Consider the following 19402-nt stretch of genomic DNA (forward strand, 5'->3'; position numbering starts at 1 on the left):
TGAAATAGTGCTCTCTCCTCTCACATTCATATTCATGATAAACTACACCATGAATTTAATGAATAAACTTTACCATGAATATGAGAGGGGAAACACCATTCATCGTGCTCCATGAATACTTCAGAATTAATCGCGAGATATGTCATATGTAACTGTCACATCCAATACCATTTCTGCCTTAATTGCATTGCACGTTTCCGGTTAGGTTAGATTGAAATTGCATTTCTATCAAACGGCATACATGACCATAGGCATGAAAACGTTGGCTGCACTAAAAAAGTATGCCATTCCTCAATGGGGTCCTTGAAATGAGGAAATGGTGATATTTTGATGAGTGTCATAGAGGCTTAACCGTTAAATAGATGTATTTATACCAATTATTCCACCTAAAAATACAGTACCTCAACCACTTAATCACAACTACCAGGGTACCAAAACCTCACGAAAGAAGTTTTCAAAACCCAACAAATGCAATACGGCCAAATTAACTACCAAATGAGACCACAGGGAAACCTACATTCCCTTTATTACATATTAAAATTTAAAAAAAAAAAAAAAAAAAAAAAAAAAAAAAAAAAAGAAGATAAATAATGAAAGTGAAATAAAAGAAAAATAAATTAAGTACAAAGGTGTAAATTTTTCTCTCCTTTTCTTTCTTCTTTATTCAGACTTTTACTGCATCTGGAATGAAAGGGCTGGTAGACTTTGATAGTGGGAAATTTGTATAAACCAAAGGCAGTTAATTTATTTCCAAATCTTAACAGATTTGTCGTGACTGGCGGAGGCAACCATCCCTGTTAGTGGTGACTGCGCCAAAGCTGCTATCACACAATCATGAGCTGCAATTGTCATACACTTATTCTCAGCCAGGTTCCAAAGCTCCAAAGACTGCAGAACGATCAGTATGAATAATGTCAGCAATCTATAAGATCTGTCGGAAATCAATTCAGTCCCAACTGTTGACCAATTATAGCCATTTAAGAATTGCCTTTTTTTTAATTTTTTTTATTGGTAATAAACTGGCAGGCAAAAAATTCACCAAGGAAAATGCATGTATCATCACAAGGAAATGAAAATACAGGTATACAACAATAACAAAGCAAAAATATCACCTGGTAGCCTCCAATGACCAATAGAGTGGGGTAGCTTGGATGGAAAACACAAGAATGGTACATGTTTCCACTGGAGCTGAGCTCGTGAATGCAGTCTCCAGAGGCTAAAGACCATACCCTGACAGACTCTTGACTGGCAGATGCCAAATAATCTCCATTTGTGTCCCAACAAATAGAGTGGACATCTGTAGTGTGCCCCTGAAATTCATAAGACCACACATTAGAATTACTAACTGCATATTAGAATGTGCAATCCAATTTTTGAAAACACACAGGGAGAGAGATAGGGAGGGAGGAGGGGGGAGATGCCTGTTTGAAATGGCAATGTCCTATGCAAAAGAAACAAAGAAAGTGACTAAATGAACATTTGAAAGAGAAGTTATAATGGATTCCAACTTTTTCTGAATTTGACAAAGATATCATACCCGTAAAGAGTGTGTCTGCCTATCAGTCTCGACATCAAAGATGGACACAACTTTTTCGGCTGCTGCAGCCAGAAGTTGTCCAATTCTTGGCTGAAATCTCACCTGTGCTGAACCTCCCTGATCATCAAACTACAAAGGTTCAGAGGGCAAAACAAACCAAATCCAATAAATCTTCAAATATTTAAAACAGTACAACAGATAATGAGAAAGCTCCAAAACTAGCCTTGAAAGCACGGGTGCAAGAATACTGATTAATATTCCAGAAACGAATCTCACTGTTAGCATCGCAAGAGCAGAGAATTTCATTATTTTTAGGGCTGAAATCAAGGGACATTACATGCGAAGCATGCCCTGTAAATGGCTGTGAGACATAACTTGGCTGCAACAATAAACTGAAGTAAGTGCCCATGATATGTAAACCAGAATCTTCATTGATAATTAAATGCCAGAAGGTACAATAGGTAAAGAAATGGCTTCACATCATAAAGTCCAGAAATTTATTCCTACTGTCTTGAGGTCTGATGGTATTGACATGAGTTTACCATAAAAATACATGGCAAGTAGGCTTTAATATATACAGGACGAACAACTCTAGAAATGAATTACAAATCACCCTCAAAAGGTAATCCAGAATGACAATTTTTGCCCTTACATGTCTCTGAAGGACAGTTAGGTAATCAGTGGTGTGTGAAGAGTAATATCACCTTTTCTCTTCCCCACTTACCTTAGTTTGGACCGGGCATATGATAGTAATAGTTCAGCCTGGTGGTATAGAAGAGTACCAATGCCTCTTGTCTAACCCATTTTGAATCTAGGTACTCAATAATGTAAAAGTCTAAAGCATTGCTAAAAGAAATTGAAAAAAAAAAAAAAAAAAATCATTTTCTTATGTTGAATTATTAACAATATTTATCATACATAAGTGATTATTTAGTTTTGAAGAAGTCAAATTGCATGAGGCAGCAACAATACGGTAAAAATGCAGCAGCAATACAGTAAAAATGCAGCAACCAGTTGCAGCCATCATACTGAGTATTACTATGAAGATTACAATTGGAGGGACAACAATATAAGTTTCTTAGCAACTACTAACTAATTTAAATAAATTCCTGCAGAGTGTAGAATTTACTTTTGCAGCATCCCAAAGTCGCACAGTAGTATCAAATGAAGATGTTGCCAGCTGTGTTGAATTTGGTCTGAAGCGTACATCAGTAATTATCATACTGTGTTCCTCTGGAGTACTCTCAGTCTGTAGTGTCTCCATGTTCCAAAGAACAACCTACTGACATGAAAAATGATAAGCATACAAATCTGTTTCTTTTTCCTTTTTTGTGGTGGGGGGGGTGGTGCGTGTGTGGGGTCAGGGAGAACTGTAATTATATAAAATCTAATTGTTGCAGTTGCCCACTGAAATGAAACATGTCGATGAGAGCTCAAAACAATTACAAAAGTCTGTGACTAGCTAAAATTAACAACCACATACACACTCCTGTAGGAAAAATAAACAATTAGTTATATATTTAAAACCTAAAACATAGATCTTAAAGTATTAATGCCAAAACAAATGAAATCCACTTGAAGCTACACAAAAGTAACATTTGTGAAGTTTTTATAAGACTAGAAGAAGCTTCAGCTTTAGCCACATCTCTCAAAAGATTCTAACCATTGGTAGAGATGTTTTTAGATACTAAAATAAAAAATTCAGTTTTGTTAACCTCTGAAATATATGCTAGATGAAAGCTATTTAAGATTAATATGCAAGGAAAACATTTACTATGTCACAGGTCTTAGGGCACATCGAACGACCTCTTGGTATTACACCATATCTTACGAGGATGGTGTAGTGGTGGCCTCAATATTCTGATTCATACTTTTTTTATATGTAAAAATATTCAGATTCATACTAATGATATTTATAGCTTTTCATAGAATCTTTACCATTATGGGCACTTTCACCATTTTTCACTGTCCCCACCACACTTTTGAGCCAAAAGCTAATGAGAAAAAAATGCAAACCATTTATCCAATTCAAAAAAAAAAAAAAGCAAAACAAGCATGGAGAAGATAAAGGTAAGAGATGACTGCAGTCTTTCCTATCCAATGATGTAAAACAAACATGATAATTTAAATTTTAGGGTTTAACAAAGTAAATTATATAAGGGAAATATGCAATATTTTTACTTTGTCATGAATTCTCTTTTTGGAAACATTAACAATGTGTTGTGTACACATCGGATGTGCCTAAATACTAGTATTCTGTAAAATAGAAACATCATCTACGAAAATAAATATATTCCAAGGAAGGGCAATAGATTTTAAATAGTTCATTTTTTTGTATTTTTCTTTTTCTTATTTATTATTATTATTTTTAAAATTTTGATAAGTTCATTAAAATAAATAAATAAATAAGCAACATGTGCGCACACATCATGCGTTCCCAACTCCCAGGATTATATAAATCAAAGTATAATCCAAGAAAAAAAAAACCATGCATTTACCTAAAGACCTACCCTAAGAAATGTGTAATCAAAGTATAATATTAAATCGGAAGCAAAGAGCATTTCCTGAAATTATTAACTGCAATTTTCATCTTTCAAAACAACAGTTAACTACTCAACAGGGAAGTTGACTAAAGACAGTGACACAAGAGGGGAGAACTGTGACCAAGGAAGTAGACGTTATGATATGGGAGACACTGCAAACTCCAAATAATTTTTTTTTTTTTTTTTTTGCTGAACAACTCCAAATAATTATTAAAGCACAGGAAGTCATGCTTGTGTTTCAACTTTTGCTACATCTATTCCACAATATCCATACTTAAGATACTAAGTATGGACATTGTGGAACATGTAGCAAAACTTGAAATGCAAACACAACTTTTACATGTTTCAATCTTATTGATATGTTTGAGCATTGTAATTTGGGAGATTGATTGTACCACTCCCATAGGAACACCCTTGGTGTACTTGGTTTTTTGGGTATCAATAAAGATTTTGTTACATATAAAAAATTTATAAATAAATATTAAAAAAAAAAAAAAAATCCACTCTCAAGATGCTAGAAAGAGACTACAACAAGGTATTGCTCGGTCAAAAAACCAACAAAAATTCACAATAGGTTTCCCACTTAAACTCTAACCTAATTATAAACAATTAAAATGACATCTAATGTAATTAAATTACATATAAACCTACACAAGTGTTAATAATGAGAATCATCAAGATCATAAATAACCAAGAGTACACTCATAATAAAACTCATGAAAATTACCAAAAGTACACTAGCCATAGACCTCATGACGTACAACAATTAGGAAAAAGTTAAGCTATAAAATTGGTTGTAGTCTAAGGCTACAACCTTACTCAATAAAATAGATATTACTACATATTTTGAAAATCTAACCGTTGAATTGCATGTTCTTTACGTTCTTAATATGCATGTCAAATTTTATGTCAATCGAATATTATTTACAATATGATCTATAAGTTTATATTTTGTGCATAATTTTAAACTACAAAAACTTGCAATTTAAACAATTTATTGATAATATAGCTATTGACATTTAATTTTTTAAAAATTTTGCAAACATGGAGAATATAAGAAGAAAATGTAATCTAATGGTAGAGTTATCAAAATTCACCTTCAATAAAAAGATATTGAGTAAGGTTGTAGCCTAAGGCTACAACTTGTAACTAAACTTTGTCCTAGCAATTATTATTGGAAATTAGTAGTTTTGTCAAAAATTATATCATAATAATATCTAATGACCCCTAGCAAGTTCCAAAAGATAAATGCAGGCATTGATTTCATCATCAAGAGGACATATGTGGATGCTGGTTAAGAAAAACAAACGCAAGAAAGGACATCAATGAAAGGGGCTAAAATTAATGATTTTTTAAAGTCAACACAGAACTGGAATATTGGAAAGAAGCTCTTTAAGCTTTTTTAGTAGCGTAGGTGTATTTATTGACCTGTAAGGCTGCAATTATTAAATTAAAAGATTGTGAACAAAACCATCATCAAATACAGAAACAATCACTAATATCTGTCCTTAAGTGTACAATTAAAACTTGGAATTCATTCCCTTGCCTGCTAAAATGCCTTATACCTTCTTGTCATGCCCAGCACTGGCCAATAACTTCCCATCTGATGAGAAATGACAGCAGACAACTTTGCTGTTGCTTTTACACATGGAACCAACTTCATTGAAAGAAAAACCTAATATGGAGAAGACACATTGTTGGCTGCAGTCAATTTAAATAATCATCACTGCTCAAGCCATGAGATCATAGATTACCTTTCGAAGTTTCTGCATGATGTTCGGAAGGGTTTCGTTTCATTGCACCAAACAAATCCCTTCCATCTCCATCATCATGTGAGAGAAAAGATTCCACATTATCATCTAAAGAGCCAACATCTCCGAAATGATCCATGTCATCCTGTAATTAGGGACAAAGTCATGAACAGGCCTTTAAAGAGTAACTCATCATGCACCATTTTGGCTATTCTCAGAAAGGATACTTTAAAACATAACACAACTGAATAGGCGCAACATTTTCTTATCTTTTTCTTTTCCCTTAAACTATGGAAGTGTGGAGGGAGAGGATAAGAGGGGAAGATAGAGGAGAGGAGAGGAGTGGAAAAGGGGAGTAAATACCCCTCCCCCTTATTTGATGTTTCAAAAATTAAAAGGGCAGAGAAGAGAGTACATGTGCCTCCCTTTATTTTATTCTAGGGTTAGAAGGCAGGGAAAGAATCGTGTATAAATAATTTGGCAATTATACCCTTCATTTATTAAACTCTACTTTCAAGAAACATAAATGGCAAAGTAGAACGTACATATAAATTCATTAAACTTGAGTCCCTTCCCCTCCAAATTCCTCTAAAGTGGAGGAACTGATAAATAAATAAAATAAAAGAAGAAGAAGAAGAAGAAGAAGAAGAAGAGAAGGGAAGTGGGCTCCCCCTCAATCCTTTCCCATCTCCTTCTAAAAACCATCTAAAACAGGTAGAATTTAATCTCCACCCCTATTCCCCTCTACTAAACTCTCCCCCAATCCAAAAAATATTGTTAAGCAAGGATCTTCAAGTATCCAAACCAAATGAATGACTGAAATGAGCAATATAAATAGCGGTCATATGTGGAACCAAACCAGCTATGCCAGTTCATTCTAGATTCTAAATATTTTTTTTTGAAAAAAGTATTGCCTCATTTTGGAATGTGCAATCCAAATCAGTTGTAGCTCTATTAGACATTCCTCCCTCCATAAAAAATTGGGGTGGAGAGTTGACATCATGGGTTCAAGACCCAAGGCCACTTGTGAAAAACATATTAACTTAAATTGCAAGCAACGCACACAAATACATGTTCTGTTGAACCGAGTATGCATATTTAAAATTTTCCCATCAGGTGGGTAGTATGCAGGTTGGAGTTTCTCAAAAGTTCATATACCAGCTGGTTTGTGGATGATGCAAGAGCACCTGCTCCATCTGCACCATACATCATTAAACCTTTTGACACGCTACCAACATTCTGCAGATTACCGGCCATAGCAACTCCATCACCAGGAGTATGAGTAGATGGAGTTGATGGTTGAGAGTTTGGCGAAGGACCAATTGTATTTCCTGTTCCAGTACTGTTAGCAGCTCCAGAAGATGAGGGCCCTTTCCGTTTTCGGTTATTCTATTACATAACAAATAACCAAGTCACTTATTGCAAGCAATAACAAATAAAACATTTATAAAAAATATATATACTGTAGGATATAAATTTTTTAACATAACTGCAGCTAGAGGTAGCGGTAAAACATGAAACTTCTTGTAACTAAGAACTGGATTCCATTGAAATTTATAATTTTAATGGTGATGAAAATAAGAGTCTTAATAGCATTATGTCAACAGAAGTGAGTATAACCTGTTGCACTTGCTGTGGATGCAGAGGATCCTGTTGTTGCTGAGAAGAAGACTGTTGTATCTGTGGCATGTTAATCTGCTTTGAACAAGCCAAAGTTTCAGAAAAATGTCACCAAAGAGACATCCAAATGGTATGCAGAAATAGCAATAGAACCAGCCACTACCAAAACCAGAGAGTTTCTGTATAAAGAGGACCATTCAGGATCTTCTCAAGCTGGCCATAGGGGTTTGTTTTAAAATCTACAATGCCAAAGTAGTGGTAAACAGCAATGCAGAATTAGGTAGTATTTTTTCACAATAGGAACTAATTTCACTTTTCTAACCCACTAAACAGTATCCAGCATATAGTTCAGCCAGCTGTAAGATTTTAGCCAGACTGTTTTGAGATTGTCACCTTCATTTAAGAGAACTTAAATGGTGCGCATACATATAAATATATAATGATTTGCTGTAACTTGTAAAATAGACCAATTCAATTTGAAATTGAAAAAAAATAAATAAATAAATAAATTTGTGCATATGACAGTAACTTTTCACTTTTCGTACAGAAATGAGAAATCCCATCAAAATTCATAAAACCTATGCTCTGATAATAATTAAAATTGACATTTTGACAAAGTTGGAGCAGTAAGACAGGCAATTCTCATATCACAGGAAATTTTCAAAGGGCTACACCCTAATTCACGAGATGTATATTATAGCCTAGAGGGAAACCACTGCAGTTAAGTACAAATTATGTGTGAAAATTCAACAGATCTAGAAACTTAATAAAACTTGATGAGGTAACTGGAAACACAGCTCTGATCCATTCATGGAGTCCTTAAAATGAAAAACCATTTTTCAATTTCCTTTATTTTGTTACAAATATTATAATTATAATAATAAATTCCTGTATTTTGTTAGAAAACAAATGAAGTTTCACTAGTATACTTCTCAATTTTCCATTCCTCCAACTTTAATTGCTTATTTTAATTAATACTTTATCTTTCATATTTATTCATGTTCTTCAATGTCAATTCAAGAATCAAGGGTTGTGGTAGACTAGTGACCCACAAAAAGGGAGGGTTGCAATAGGTTGACAACCAACATAAAATTTTGTCACTTTATTATTAATCAGAACCTTTTCACACACAAGTTGGGATGTTTCCTTTCTATACATGGGGCTGACCCTGATTAGCTCTTGAGAATCCATTGGCAACCCCAAAAAATTTCAAGACTTTAGCTATGTTTTTATTGCCTCAAAGAGGAGTTTGAGGGTGACTGAGAGGGTATTGATAGTGGAGATGCTATCAATGGAAGTTTGAAGGTTTTCGAGTTGAGTTTATTGTCATTGTGGGGTTGTCGTCGGTCAGATAAAAGGGTGGAGAAGTATTTAGAGTGGTGGAGGATGAGGGAGAGGTGGTGCTTTAGGAGAGATCTAAAAGTTGTAGTATTGGTTGTTGTTTAAAAAGGGAGTCATCTAGTACTTTAGGAGAGATCTAAACGTTGTAGTATTGGTTGATGTTTAAAAAAGTAGTCATCTAGAATGTTAGGTGGAAAAGGGAGGGTTTGATGAAGAGGCAAGGGATGACATCAATGGCGCAAAGAGTTATTTAGAATGCGGTGGTGCCAAATGAGAAGACTAACATGGAGAGAGGTTTGTTCAGTAGCTAGGGTTTGATAAGGGAGAGAAAAAATTGAAAAGTGTATATATATATATATATATTAACTGGATTTTAATATAAATAAAATATTAAATATTTTTTAATTGACAAGCTACACAAGCAACAAATGGTTTGAACTCAAGACTTCACCCTTTAACCCATTATTATTATTATTTTAATAATCCCCTTCATCCTACTATTATGGGAAGAGCAAGTGTCATTTGAGCTAAAGCCTAGTCACTTAAAATTTTGAATATTTCAAATATATTTTTAATATACATGGGTCAGGTTCGAGGTGGGGGAGCTAATTCATACCTCAAACCAATGTAAGTGGAAAATGGAAAACCTGCTCCCACCCCATGGAAGATGCTTTGACCCCTAAAGCCAAAACAGCAATCCCTAGTCTGCTCCACCACAATGATTAAGCTTGAAATTGAGCAGCCATTAAATGTCAACTGAATAGTACTTCAGATGGATAACTTACGGGTACCCATTTAATACATACTTTAAATGGGTAATAAATGGAGTTGTAACAATTAAACCCAGTATCTAAATGGGTTGGTTATTACTCCCCTATATTGCAACGGCTAGGGTGGGTTAATGAGCTTGTTTTAAATGTTTGCCACCCTAATTGGAACTAAAAACAGAACTCTTAATCATGCAAGAAAGAATACAATGAATTATAGCATTTTTACAACATGTATCATGAAGGCTATCATATTCTCATAGGTGGTGGAAAGAAAATCTTACCTTTTTTTTTTAATTAAGTAATAAGAATCGTATTAATCATGAAGAAAAAGCGAAAACAGCAAATACAAGGTGTTCATGATGGTGAACACAAGAAACAGCAACAAAAAACAACAAAGATATAAAAAAACAACTTAAGGGACAATTCTAAGGGAAGTAAGAAACTCCAAAATAGAAGAACAATTTGAAGAACCCCAACACCTAGCCCAATCAAAAAGAGTACTCTAGCATAGAGCTTGTAACTGAACAAGCAATTTCTCTTTAGCCTCAAAAGAGCGCCGATTTCTTTCCATCCAAACAACCCACATCAAACAACCAGGAACCATATGTCCAAAGAAAATTTCCCCAACCAATTACTCCAACAAAACACCAAACTCTCCACTGAACCTATCATGACCCATTGGATCCCGAAAACATGTAACATTTGCACCCAGAAAGATTGAGCTACAGGACAATAAGATGGTCCACAAATTCCTCATTACAGCAGCACATAAAGTACCGATTCACCAAAGGGAGACCCCGAAGCATCAAATTATCTAAGGCAAGTATCCGACCATTTAGTCCACATGAAGAAAGCCACCCTTTTAGAAACCTTGACTTTCCAAATACCCTTCCAAGGGAAGCTAGAGAGAGAAGTACCTCAGATCTTATTGTAAAAAGACCGAATATCAAACTTACCATTTCCATTAAGACACCAATGGGAACTATCACACCCATCTCGAAATCCAAGACTGAATGAAATCTAGGAACAAGAAGGCAGCTTCTAATTCCCTCTCATGAAAATCCCTATAAAATCTCACATTCCAAAATCTATCATTTCCACCCTCCTGATGACACAATACATCAAAAATGCAAGCTTCCTTGTCATTTGAACATACATATAACTGAGGATAGAGCATTTTAAGTGAGGTATCCCCAATCCATTTATCATGCCCAAAAAGAATGCAAGAGCCATCACCCACCACTAGGGCCAAATGTTTGGAGAATCTCTCCCAACCATCATATATACCACGCCAAAGACCACACCTGTGGGCCCTTCTACAAACTTTAGTATTCCATTCCCCTTGACCCTCTCCATATTTAGTGGCAATAACCCTCCACCAAAGATGAGTTCCTTCTTGGCCAAAACTCTATAACCATTTTCCCAATAGGGCTTGATTAAAGTGACCTAACTTCCTAATCCCCAAACCACCCACCTCTAATGGTGAACACACCTTCTCCCAAGCCACCAAAGAATGTTTGAAACACTCCTCTGAAGACCCCCATAAAAAATTCCTCTGAATACGCTCAAGTCTATCAGCCACAGCTACAGGGATGCTAAATAAGGATAGGTAGTATGTAGGAAGGCTAGAAAGGGTACTCTTCAAAAGAGTAAGTCTACCACCCTTAGACAAATACAGACGCTTCCAACCAGATAATTTCCTCTCCATCTTCTCCAAAATAGGATTTCAAATGGATGCAATCTTATACGAAGTAACCAACGACATTCCCAAATATTACATAGGCAGGCTACCCACCCTACAACGGAGAATGTTAGCCAAAGCACCTATATTACCAACCTCCCCAACCGAGACAATCTCACTCTTCCCCACATTTACTTTCAAACCAGTAAAAGCTTGGAAACAAGTCAAAGCCAGCCTAATGGACAACGACTATTCTCTAGAAGCATCAAAAAACAAAATGGTATCATCTGCAAACAACAAATTTGATATGTGTACCCCAATAGAGTTAATTGGTCCCACATGAAAACCACGAAGCAGACCACTATCCTTAGTTTTCTTCAAAATCCAACTTAATACTTCCATAATCAAAAGGAAAAGAAGAGGGGATAGAGAATCACCTTGTCTCAAACCACAAGAACTTCCAAAAAAACCTATTGGGAATCCATTCAAAAGAACAGAGAAGCAAACAATAGATATGCAAGCCTTAATCCACCCCCTCCACTTTAACCCAAAGCCCATCATATTCAACAAATAGAGTAAGGCATCCCAATTTACATGATCATAGGTCTTTTATATGTCCAACTTACAAACTACACCCCATGAATGACACTACAATCTGCTGTCTAGGCACTCATTTGCAATAAGCATTGAGTCCAAAATTTGTCTCCCACCAACAAAGTAATTTTGAGACTCTGAGATTAGACTGTCTAACACCACCCTCAACCTATTTGCCATCACCTTAGACAGCAACTTGTAAACACTGCCCACCAAGCTAATAGGTCGGAAATCCTTAAAATTAACAGCATTAGTTTTCTTGGGAATTAAAGAGAGAAAAGAAGCATTTAGAGACCATTCAAATACTGAGTACCTGTGAAAATGCTTAAATACAGCCATAACATCATCCTCCATAACCCACCAACATTTGTGAAAAAATGCCACAGTGAAACTGTCCAGACCAGGGGCTTTATCCCCCTCCATCTCTATCAGAACCTAGGTAACTTCTTCTTTCAAGAATTCCCTCTCAAGGGACAACCTTTCATCCTCCCCAATACAAACAAAATCCAACCCATCCACAGTTGGACGCCACGTATCAATCTCTGTATAAAGCTCTTGATAAAATTGGACCACCTGAGAACGTACAACAAATTCATCCTCATGTATAACACCATCTACCTCTACACTGCTAATATGATTAGCTCTTCTATAAGAATTCGCTAATCTATGAAAGCAACGTGTTGTTATCTCCCTCCTTCACATATAGAGCATGGGACTTTGTCTCCAGAAAATCTCTTACAAAGAAGCTAAAACTTCAATATCACCTTTAACCTGTGTTCTGTGAGATTGTTCCTCATGCGGAAGGCCCAGTATTTCATCCTTAGCATCCAAACCCAATAATTCAAACAACAAACTCTTCTTCTTAAAAGCCAAATCTCCAAGTTCCTCCTTATTCCACTTCTTTAGGTCTTCTTTAAGAGCCTTTAATTTCTGAGCCAGAACAAAACTTGGAGAGCCCCTAAAGCTATCCATTCCACCATTGTTGAACCTTCTCAACAAAACCCTCAACTTTTAGCCACATATTCTCAATATTAAAAGCACAGCACCCCCTACCAACACCACTAGTTTCCACCAAAAGCGGACAATGATTAGAAATAACACAATGAAGTTGAGACACATTTCCAAAATGGTCCTCCCAAACCGTAGAGACCAAGGCCCTGTCAATACAGCACATAGACTTCAGTTTAGAATCCCTAAACCAGGTGAAAGAAGCCCCATCTAATGGTAAATCCACTAGGAAATTATTCTCTATAAAATCTGAAAAAGCAAACATGGCTAGGCTGAAAGAGTCACAGCCAAGCCTCTCACCAAGATATCTAATGTTGTTGAAGTCCCCAAATAATAACCAAGCCGTGGTCCGTCGAACACACACCCTTGATAACTCCTCCCACAAAGCAGCACTATGTTGGTCTGCATTTGGACCATAAATACCAGAACAAACCCATTCAAAACCATCCAATACTCCCCCAAAAAGTACACTAACTGAGAATTGACCAACAAAAACATCAATTTTCTCAACCACCCGCTTATCCCAAAGCAGCAAACACCCCCCTCCCCCCTGGATGTTTGATCCACATCCAGGACAACCCAACCAGTGAAGGGACTACCCCATAAGCTTCGCACAACAGCAGAATTTAACGAAGAAAGTTTAGTTTCCTGAAGACAGACTATATCGCACCACCATTCCTTAAGGAGATTCTTACAAACCTCCCTCTTCCGGGGATTATTCAAACCCCTAACATTCCAAGAAAGGAGTCTTAAAGTCATTTATAACTACCAATAGCCCCCAAACCATTCGACAAACCTCTATTACGAGAAGAGGACCCATCATAATTTACTGTGGATACTAGACCCTGAAGTTCTCTAACACCTTTCTGACCAGATTTAATAGGTCTTCGAATACACCCATCATTTACAACCTCAATTCATTCTTGTTCCAGTAAACAAAATAAAGCCACACATTGAGATTCATGTCTTACAATAGGAAAACCACCATTTTGCAATAACTTCTCATCATTGTAGACTGTATTTTAATTGTTCACCCTCTTCATCAACCCTTGTCAACACCTTATCCTTAACTGCCTTAGGATCCCACCAACACATCGGTACACACTCCAGAGGACCACTCTCTTGCCCTCCACTACCAAAAACACCAGTGTCAACTCCACTTTGCTCCCATGGAAGAAGAAAAAGCTCCAACCCACCATTTTGCAACCCATCTACAAGCTCAACACCCGAAAACATCATACCTGTTTGGGAAGCACCCCCCTTGTTGACCTCGGGATGGGCCTCCGTAAATACTACCTCCTTTTCCTCCTTGGACCAAGGATCCCCCTCCCTATCCAAGTTGGACAAGGGAGAAAAACGATTCGAAGCTTCCCACCGAGGACGATGAAGACGACGATGAAAAGCAAGATGATCATCGCCAATCAAAAGCATGATTTCCTGCGTTGACATCACCGGGTTCGACCCTGAGCCCACAACTTCAAGGTGCCCAGGTTGTCGCGGCTCCACCGTGGTTCTCTGATCGACCTCGGAAAAACTTTCGCCTTCCCTATCGGGATGAGAAACCACCGGGTTGGAGGCGAGAAGCTCCGTAGCTTGACCGGGAAGAGGCTTGTTGCTAAGGATCGGCGATATAGCACCCATCGGAGCCTCAGACACCACCAATGCCGCCGCTGCCTCCATCGGTAACCTTGGTCTCTCACTCTGATCACTGTGCACACTCTCGCCCACACCACTCGGATAGGAAACCTCCAAATGGGCCTTTCATTTCGGGTTAGCCACTTGGGCTTTGTCATGCTCAGATTCACGTTTTAAAACATCAAGCCCACTTTTATTGGACATGTGTGATACAACTCGTTTTCCCCCATCAGTAACCTTGGACTCTCGCGTAAAATAATTTCCAGAAAATAAACTATTTTTCGGAAATGCTATTTTCAGGAATGAAAAATATTTTCAAGTGTTTTGTTATATTATGAAAATTGTGTGTAGAAAATATTTTCATGTGTTTGATTTTATTCTGAAAATGCTATTTTCTTACTATTTTTCACATTTTCTCAGTTATTTTCTCATCATCCAAACAAATTTTATGAAAAAAATTTTCAAAATCAGTCAATTCAACAACAAATTCTGGCAATCAAAAGTCACAGCCACCAAAACATCACCACCACACCACCACAACAACAACAACAATCAAATTAAAAAAAAAAAAAAAAACTGAGAGATCGAGGAAGAGAGAGCGACGGGTCTGGGTCTGGGTCTGGGTCTGGGTCTAGGTCGACGACGAGATCGAGGTTCGTGGAAAGGCGAGATCGTGGAGGCGATGGGTCTGGTTCGTGGATCGACGAGATCGAGGAGGTGATGGGTCTGGGTTTGTCAGTTCGTGGGTCAGCGGTTGCTCGTGGGTCTGGGTTCGCCAGTTCGTGGGTTGGCGGTTGCTCGTGCTAGCTTGGTCTCTCTCACCGGCGGTTCATGGGGCTTGGTCGCCGGTCTGGGTCTCTCTCTCTCTCTCTCTCTCTTCGTGCTCTCTGTCTCTTTTTCGGAAAATTTCATTTGAAATAAAAATAAAAGGGGAAAACAATTTCAGCTTTGACTCACGGTCAACGGAAACGAATTTCCGGAAATGCTATTTTTCATGCGCAACCAAACACCCGCATTTACAGAAAAGCATTTCCGGAAGTAATTTTCACCCAAAACAAACGCAGCCTAAAAGTAAACTCAAATGTGGGTCTACCATTTCTATTAGATACAGTAACGGCAGAATTACCCTTAATCACGTTATGCCCCAAAATAACTCCAGAATTTTCAAAATTCCTGAACTTCCACTAGTTACCATAATTGAATGTTTTCTTCCCATTTTGTCCACTGCTATCCGTCAGACCACCACCAACAGCACCATCGGAAGTCATCCCTTCCACCAATATAGTATTCTCACCTGATAAGAATCTGTCTAATTCTTTTGTAAACAAGCACCACCCAAAATGATTTGAGCTAGCAAGTATCATAACACAACCATGACAAGGTCCATCATAATACACAGCTATATCCACAAAAAGACTAGCCTTATTCGACCTTCCCTGGAATTCGAAAAACTTATAGTTTTCTCTATAGCATTTGCACAGATAATCCTTTCCTGGAACCCAATCTCAGATACTAGTGAAACAAGAGAGAATCCATTTCGATCCTTTCCAGCCCACCCAAACAGAACTTTTAATATTCCAACGACTCGTGTATAGCATAAGAATCAGCCCGTCCACCATCAAAAGAGAAAGAAAAAAATTTAGTATCTATGCGAAAAGAACCTTTATTGCCCCATCTGCCCTCAAGAAAAGGTTTAGAAGTTGTGTTAGGGAGAGGCAATTTGATAGGAAGAGGTGTGGGTGATATTGTAGTGGTTGGTCTAGGCAATAACGATGATTGTAAAGGCAGGTTAGATGGGGGTGGGGGGGTCGGTGAAGAAGTATGAGATGGGCAAAAAAGGTGATATGGAAAAAATCCAAAAGGTGATGGAAACTGTGTTGAACAGAAACGAACGCCAATTTGCATCAGTATTCTATATCAACAAAGGATCCCACCGCAAAAGAAATACTCAAAATCATTCTAATTCTAATAAGGGTTTTGTTTAAAAACATGTATAGGTATATGTATGTACATATGCATGATATTTATGTTACTAGAATGAGAACAAGTGAAGGCATCACAAGTAAGAAAATCTTACCTTAGATGAAGTTGATTGCATTGGAGAACCTAAAGATCCATCATTTGCAATCAGTTGGCCATCTTTTGCATTCAAAGTTCCCCTGGATAATCCTCTAAATCTTTGAGGATCCATATCTCCATAGATAGGTGAACTACCAAGATTTCCTTGTGCTTGCACCTGTGCTAAGAGTTGTTGCTGTGGCAAAAGGTGAAGCTGATTTGCATTCTGTAGGAAAGGCTTTTGAACTTGTGCACCTAAACTTGGTCTAATTTGGTCAATGCCCTGAATATTTTGGCAAATACCTCAGTTAAGAACTGTGAACCAATGAAAATCTACATAAAGCTCTAGGGCATATGTGGTCCAGTGTACAACTTACAGTTAAAGGCCACCCCTTCAACGGAAGACCACCAACTCCAGGGTTCAATCCTAATAAAAGCAAAGAAAGTTACAAATTATAAAATTTACTAAAAGAATGACTTGAAGTAAAATGGAGCCTAAATTTCCCAGATATCATTTCTTAAGGTAATCCAATTTGATAAATACAGAACATTGTCTATAAAGCAGTAATCAGGTTACCACAAAGTTTTTAATGGCACAAAACTTCCCCAGCTGAGCTAAAATTTTAGTTACTCCAGCCCATCTTGCTAAGATACTGCTGTTGGTGAATAGTGAAACATCTATCCCAAAAGCTTACGTCATTGGGAAGCAGGACAACAACGCATATCATGCATACGCTACCTTTTCTCTCACACAAGCGCAAATTTAAATGTGAAACCCAAAATAAAAAAGGAGGCCGAGGTAACTCCAAAACCTTTTTTTTTTTTTGATAAGTTCCAAAACTTAATTAAAATGAGTTCAAGATTTAAACACAAGATATGCTAGAAAAATCTGGCTTTAATACCATGTTAGTAAATCCATCCATCCATAAACATTGCACATCATTGCTCATGATAGTCATGTGACTCATGCATGGCATGTTATACATGTTTCCGGACTCAATATCAATTCTTGGATCAACCACACTTTTCTCCAAATTGGTTGATTATATTAGACATATATATGAGATGACAAAGGTTTAGAATAATGAAATAATACCTAACTGAAGTTTGTTTACCATGATGGGAATTAACAGAAAAATAGTGATGCAAACATGGAATGAAATTTTAAAGCCTAAGAATACCAAACTCAATCAAGATACCCTCCCAATTTTGAAGAAAGCCTTAATCATCCTCAATGGAAGCAAATTGTGACACCCAAAAATGGAGTCTCTAAAGAAAAATGGCACATGGAAATTAAGCATGCTACCAAGAGGCAAATGTACAGGTGGCTGCAGGTGGGTAGAAACACAAAGCTGAGGGCTCTACCAAGAACACTCATATTCTGGCAAAAAGGTTTCATTCAAATCTATAGCACCATTTATCTCAAAACATTTGCACCTGTGATAAAACTAACACCCCCCCCCCCCCCCCCCCCCCCCCCCAAACAGAACCCCCAGGAGCATCAATTGCTGCATATTGAACCTAATAGTTATATAAACTTAAAACATTCCAATCCATTTCTCAACTCACAATCTAAATCGAAGAAGCTAAATTCTGTACTTTCTAATAAAATCACACAAAAATACTAAAATTCCATTACCTACGGGGTCCGGCGCGACCTTCCCTTCAGTCATGAAGGATTTTGCTGTGGCGTGCAATTTTTTCTTCATCAAATAATCATATATATAAACATCAAGCCTAGCCATTTTTAGCCAAAATAACAAACCAATTATCAGAAAAATCTTACACAAACAACAACAACTAACATAATAGTAATAGTAAGCAAATCAATCATACATTTTATCCGCTTCCCAATTACTCTGCGCCATTGTTTTCTGCTCCAAAACAAGCCCAAACTGCCTAGAACCAAAAGATCTCAATTCAATTTCTCAATAACCACCTCCGAACTAAATCAAAAATCAAATAGAATTCGCAAGCAACCTCAAAAGCAAACGGATCAAATCCAACATTACAATTCTGAATTTTCAATGAAAAATTCAACTAAAAAGTTTATGACTTTTGAAGTAAATTTGATTTGAAACTAATAAAAATTTCGAAGAATAAAGATATAATTCTACTAAAATGAAAATTAGTAATTGGATTGAAAGTAAACGGAGAAATGGATCAAATCAAAGATTACCAATTCTGAATTTTGAATCAAAAATTCAACTTTTGAAGTAAATTTTAAAAGAACAAAGATATAATAATTCTACTAAAATATAAACAACAACAAAATAAAATAATTAAATTGAAAATGAGAAATGAATCAAATCGTACATTACCGGTCTTGGCCTTGGTGCGGAAGGAAACGATCACCAATGAACAATTTTTAACTCAATTTTGAAAACTAATCAAATGTGTTGCCAATTCGTGCTATTAATTTTTTTTTTTTTTTTTCTTTTCTTAATTTGAAAGACTAATAAGGTCTCTGTGATCAGAAGGCTGTGGAGTCTGAACTTTGAAAGGTTCGCAAGCTGAACAGAGCACGAAGCTTAGGTTCGGAGCCGGAGGCTGAGCTTTGTACGGGTGCGAAGCTGAGCTTCGGAAATGTGGGGTTAATTTGAGGAACAAAGTTTACCTGGCGATTTAAAAAGACTAACTATGTCATGTGTATGTATATTATTTACTTAAGCAAAACCAAGTCCTTTCTCAAAAAAAAAAACAAAACCAAGTCACATTATTATTTTTATTATTATTATTATAAAATAAAATAATCATGTGAGTTAAATAAAATTAGACGTTCGTAAATAAATTGAAGAATCGTAACAAGGGATAGGAGATGGAGAGGACAACTCCAACTCCAAAATGATATGGAGATGAAAAAT

At 36.8% G+C, this 19402-nt stretch overlaps 1 protein-coding gene across 1 annotated transcript; it reads right to left on the bottom strand.

Moving 5' to 3' along the window:
* Window positions 1-347: 347 nt before the first annotated feature.
* On the bottom strand, window positions 348-19163 carry LOC112016559 (transcriptional corepressor LEUNIG_HOMOLOG). The gene is made up of 17 exons (XM_065759935.1): window positions 18855-19163; window positions 18375-18437; window positions 18178-18275; window positions 18024-18046; window positions 17738-17866; window positions 17635-17638; window positions 16916-16965; window positions 16558-16821; window positions 7452-7526; window positions 6990-7220; window positions 5835-5976; window positions 5646-5755; window positions 2667-2816; window positions 1761-1916; window positions 1538-1654; window positions 1113-1310; window positions 348-888 (listed from the first exon to the last, which is right to left on the bottom strand). Coding segments are annotated over exons 1-17 (1956 nt in total). The 5' UTR covers window positions 18857-19163; the 3' UTR covers window positions 348-744.
* Window positions 19164-19402: the final 239 nt, after the last annotated feature.

This window comes from Quercus suber, unplaced genomic scaffold, assembly GCF_002906115.3.
Source record: "Quercus suber isolate HL8 unplaced genomic scaffold, Cork oak 2.0 scaffold_346, whole genome shotgun sequence".
Lineage (NCBI taxonomy): Eukaryota > Viridiplantae > Streptophyta > Magnoliopsida > Fagales > Fagaceae > Quercus > Quercus suber.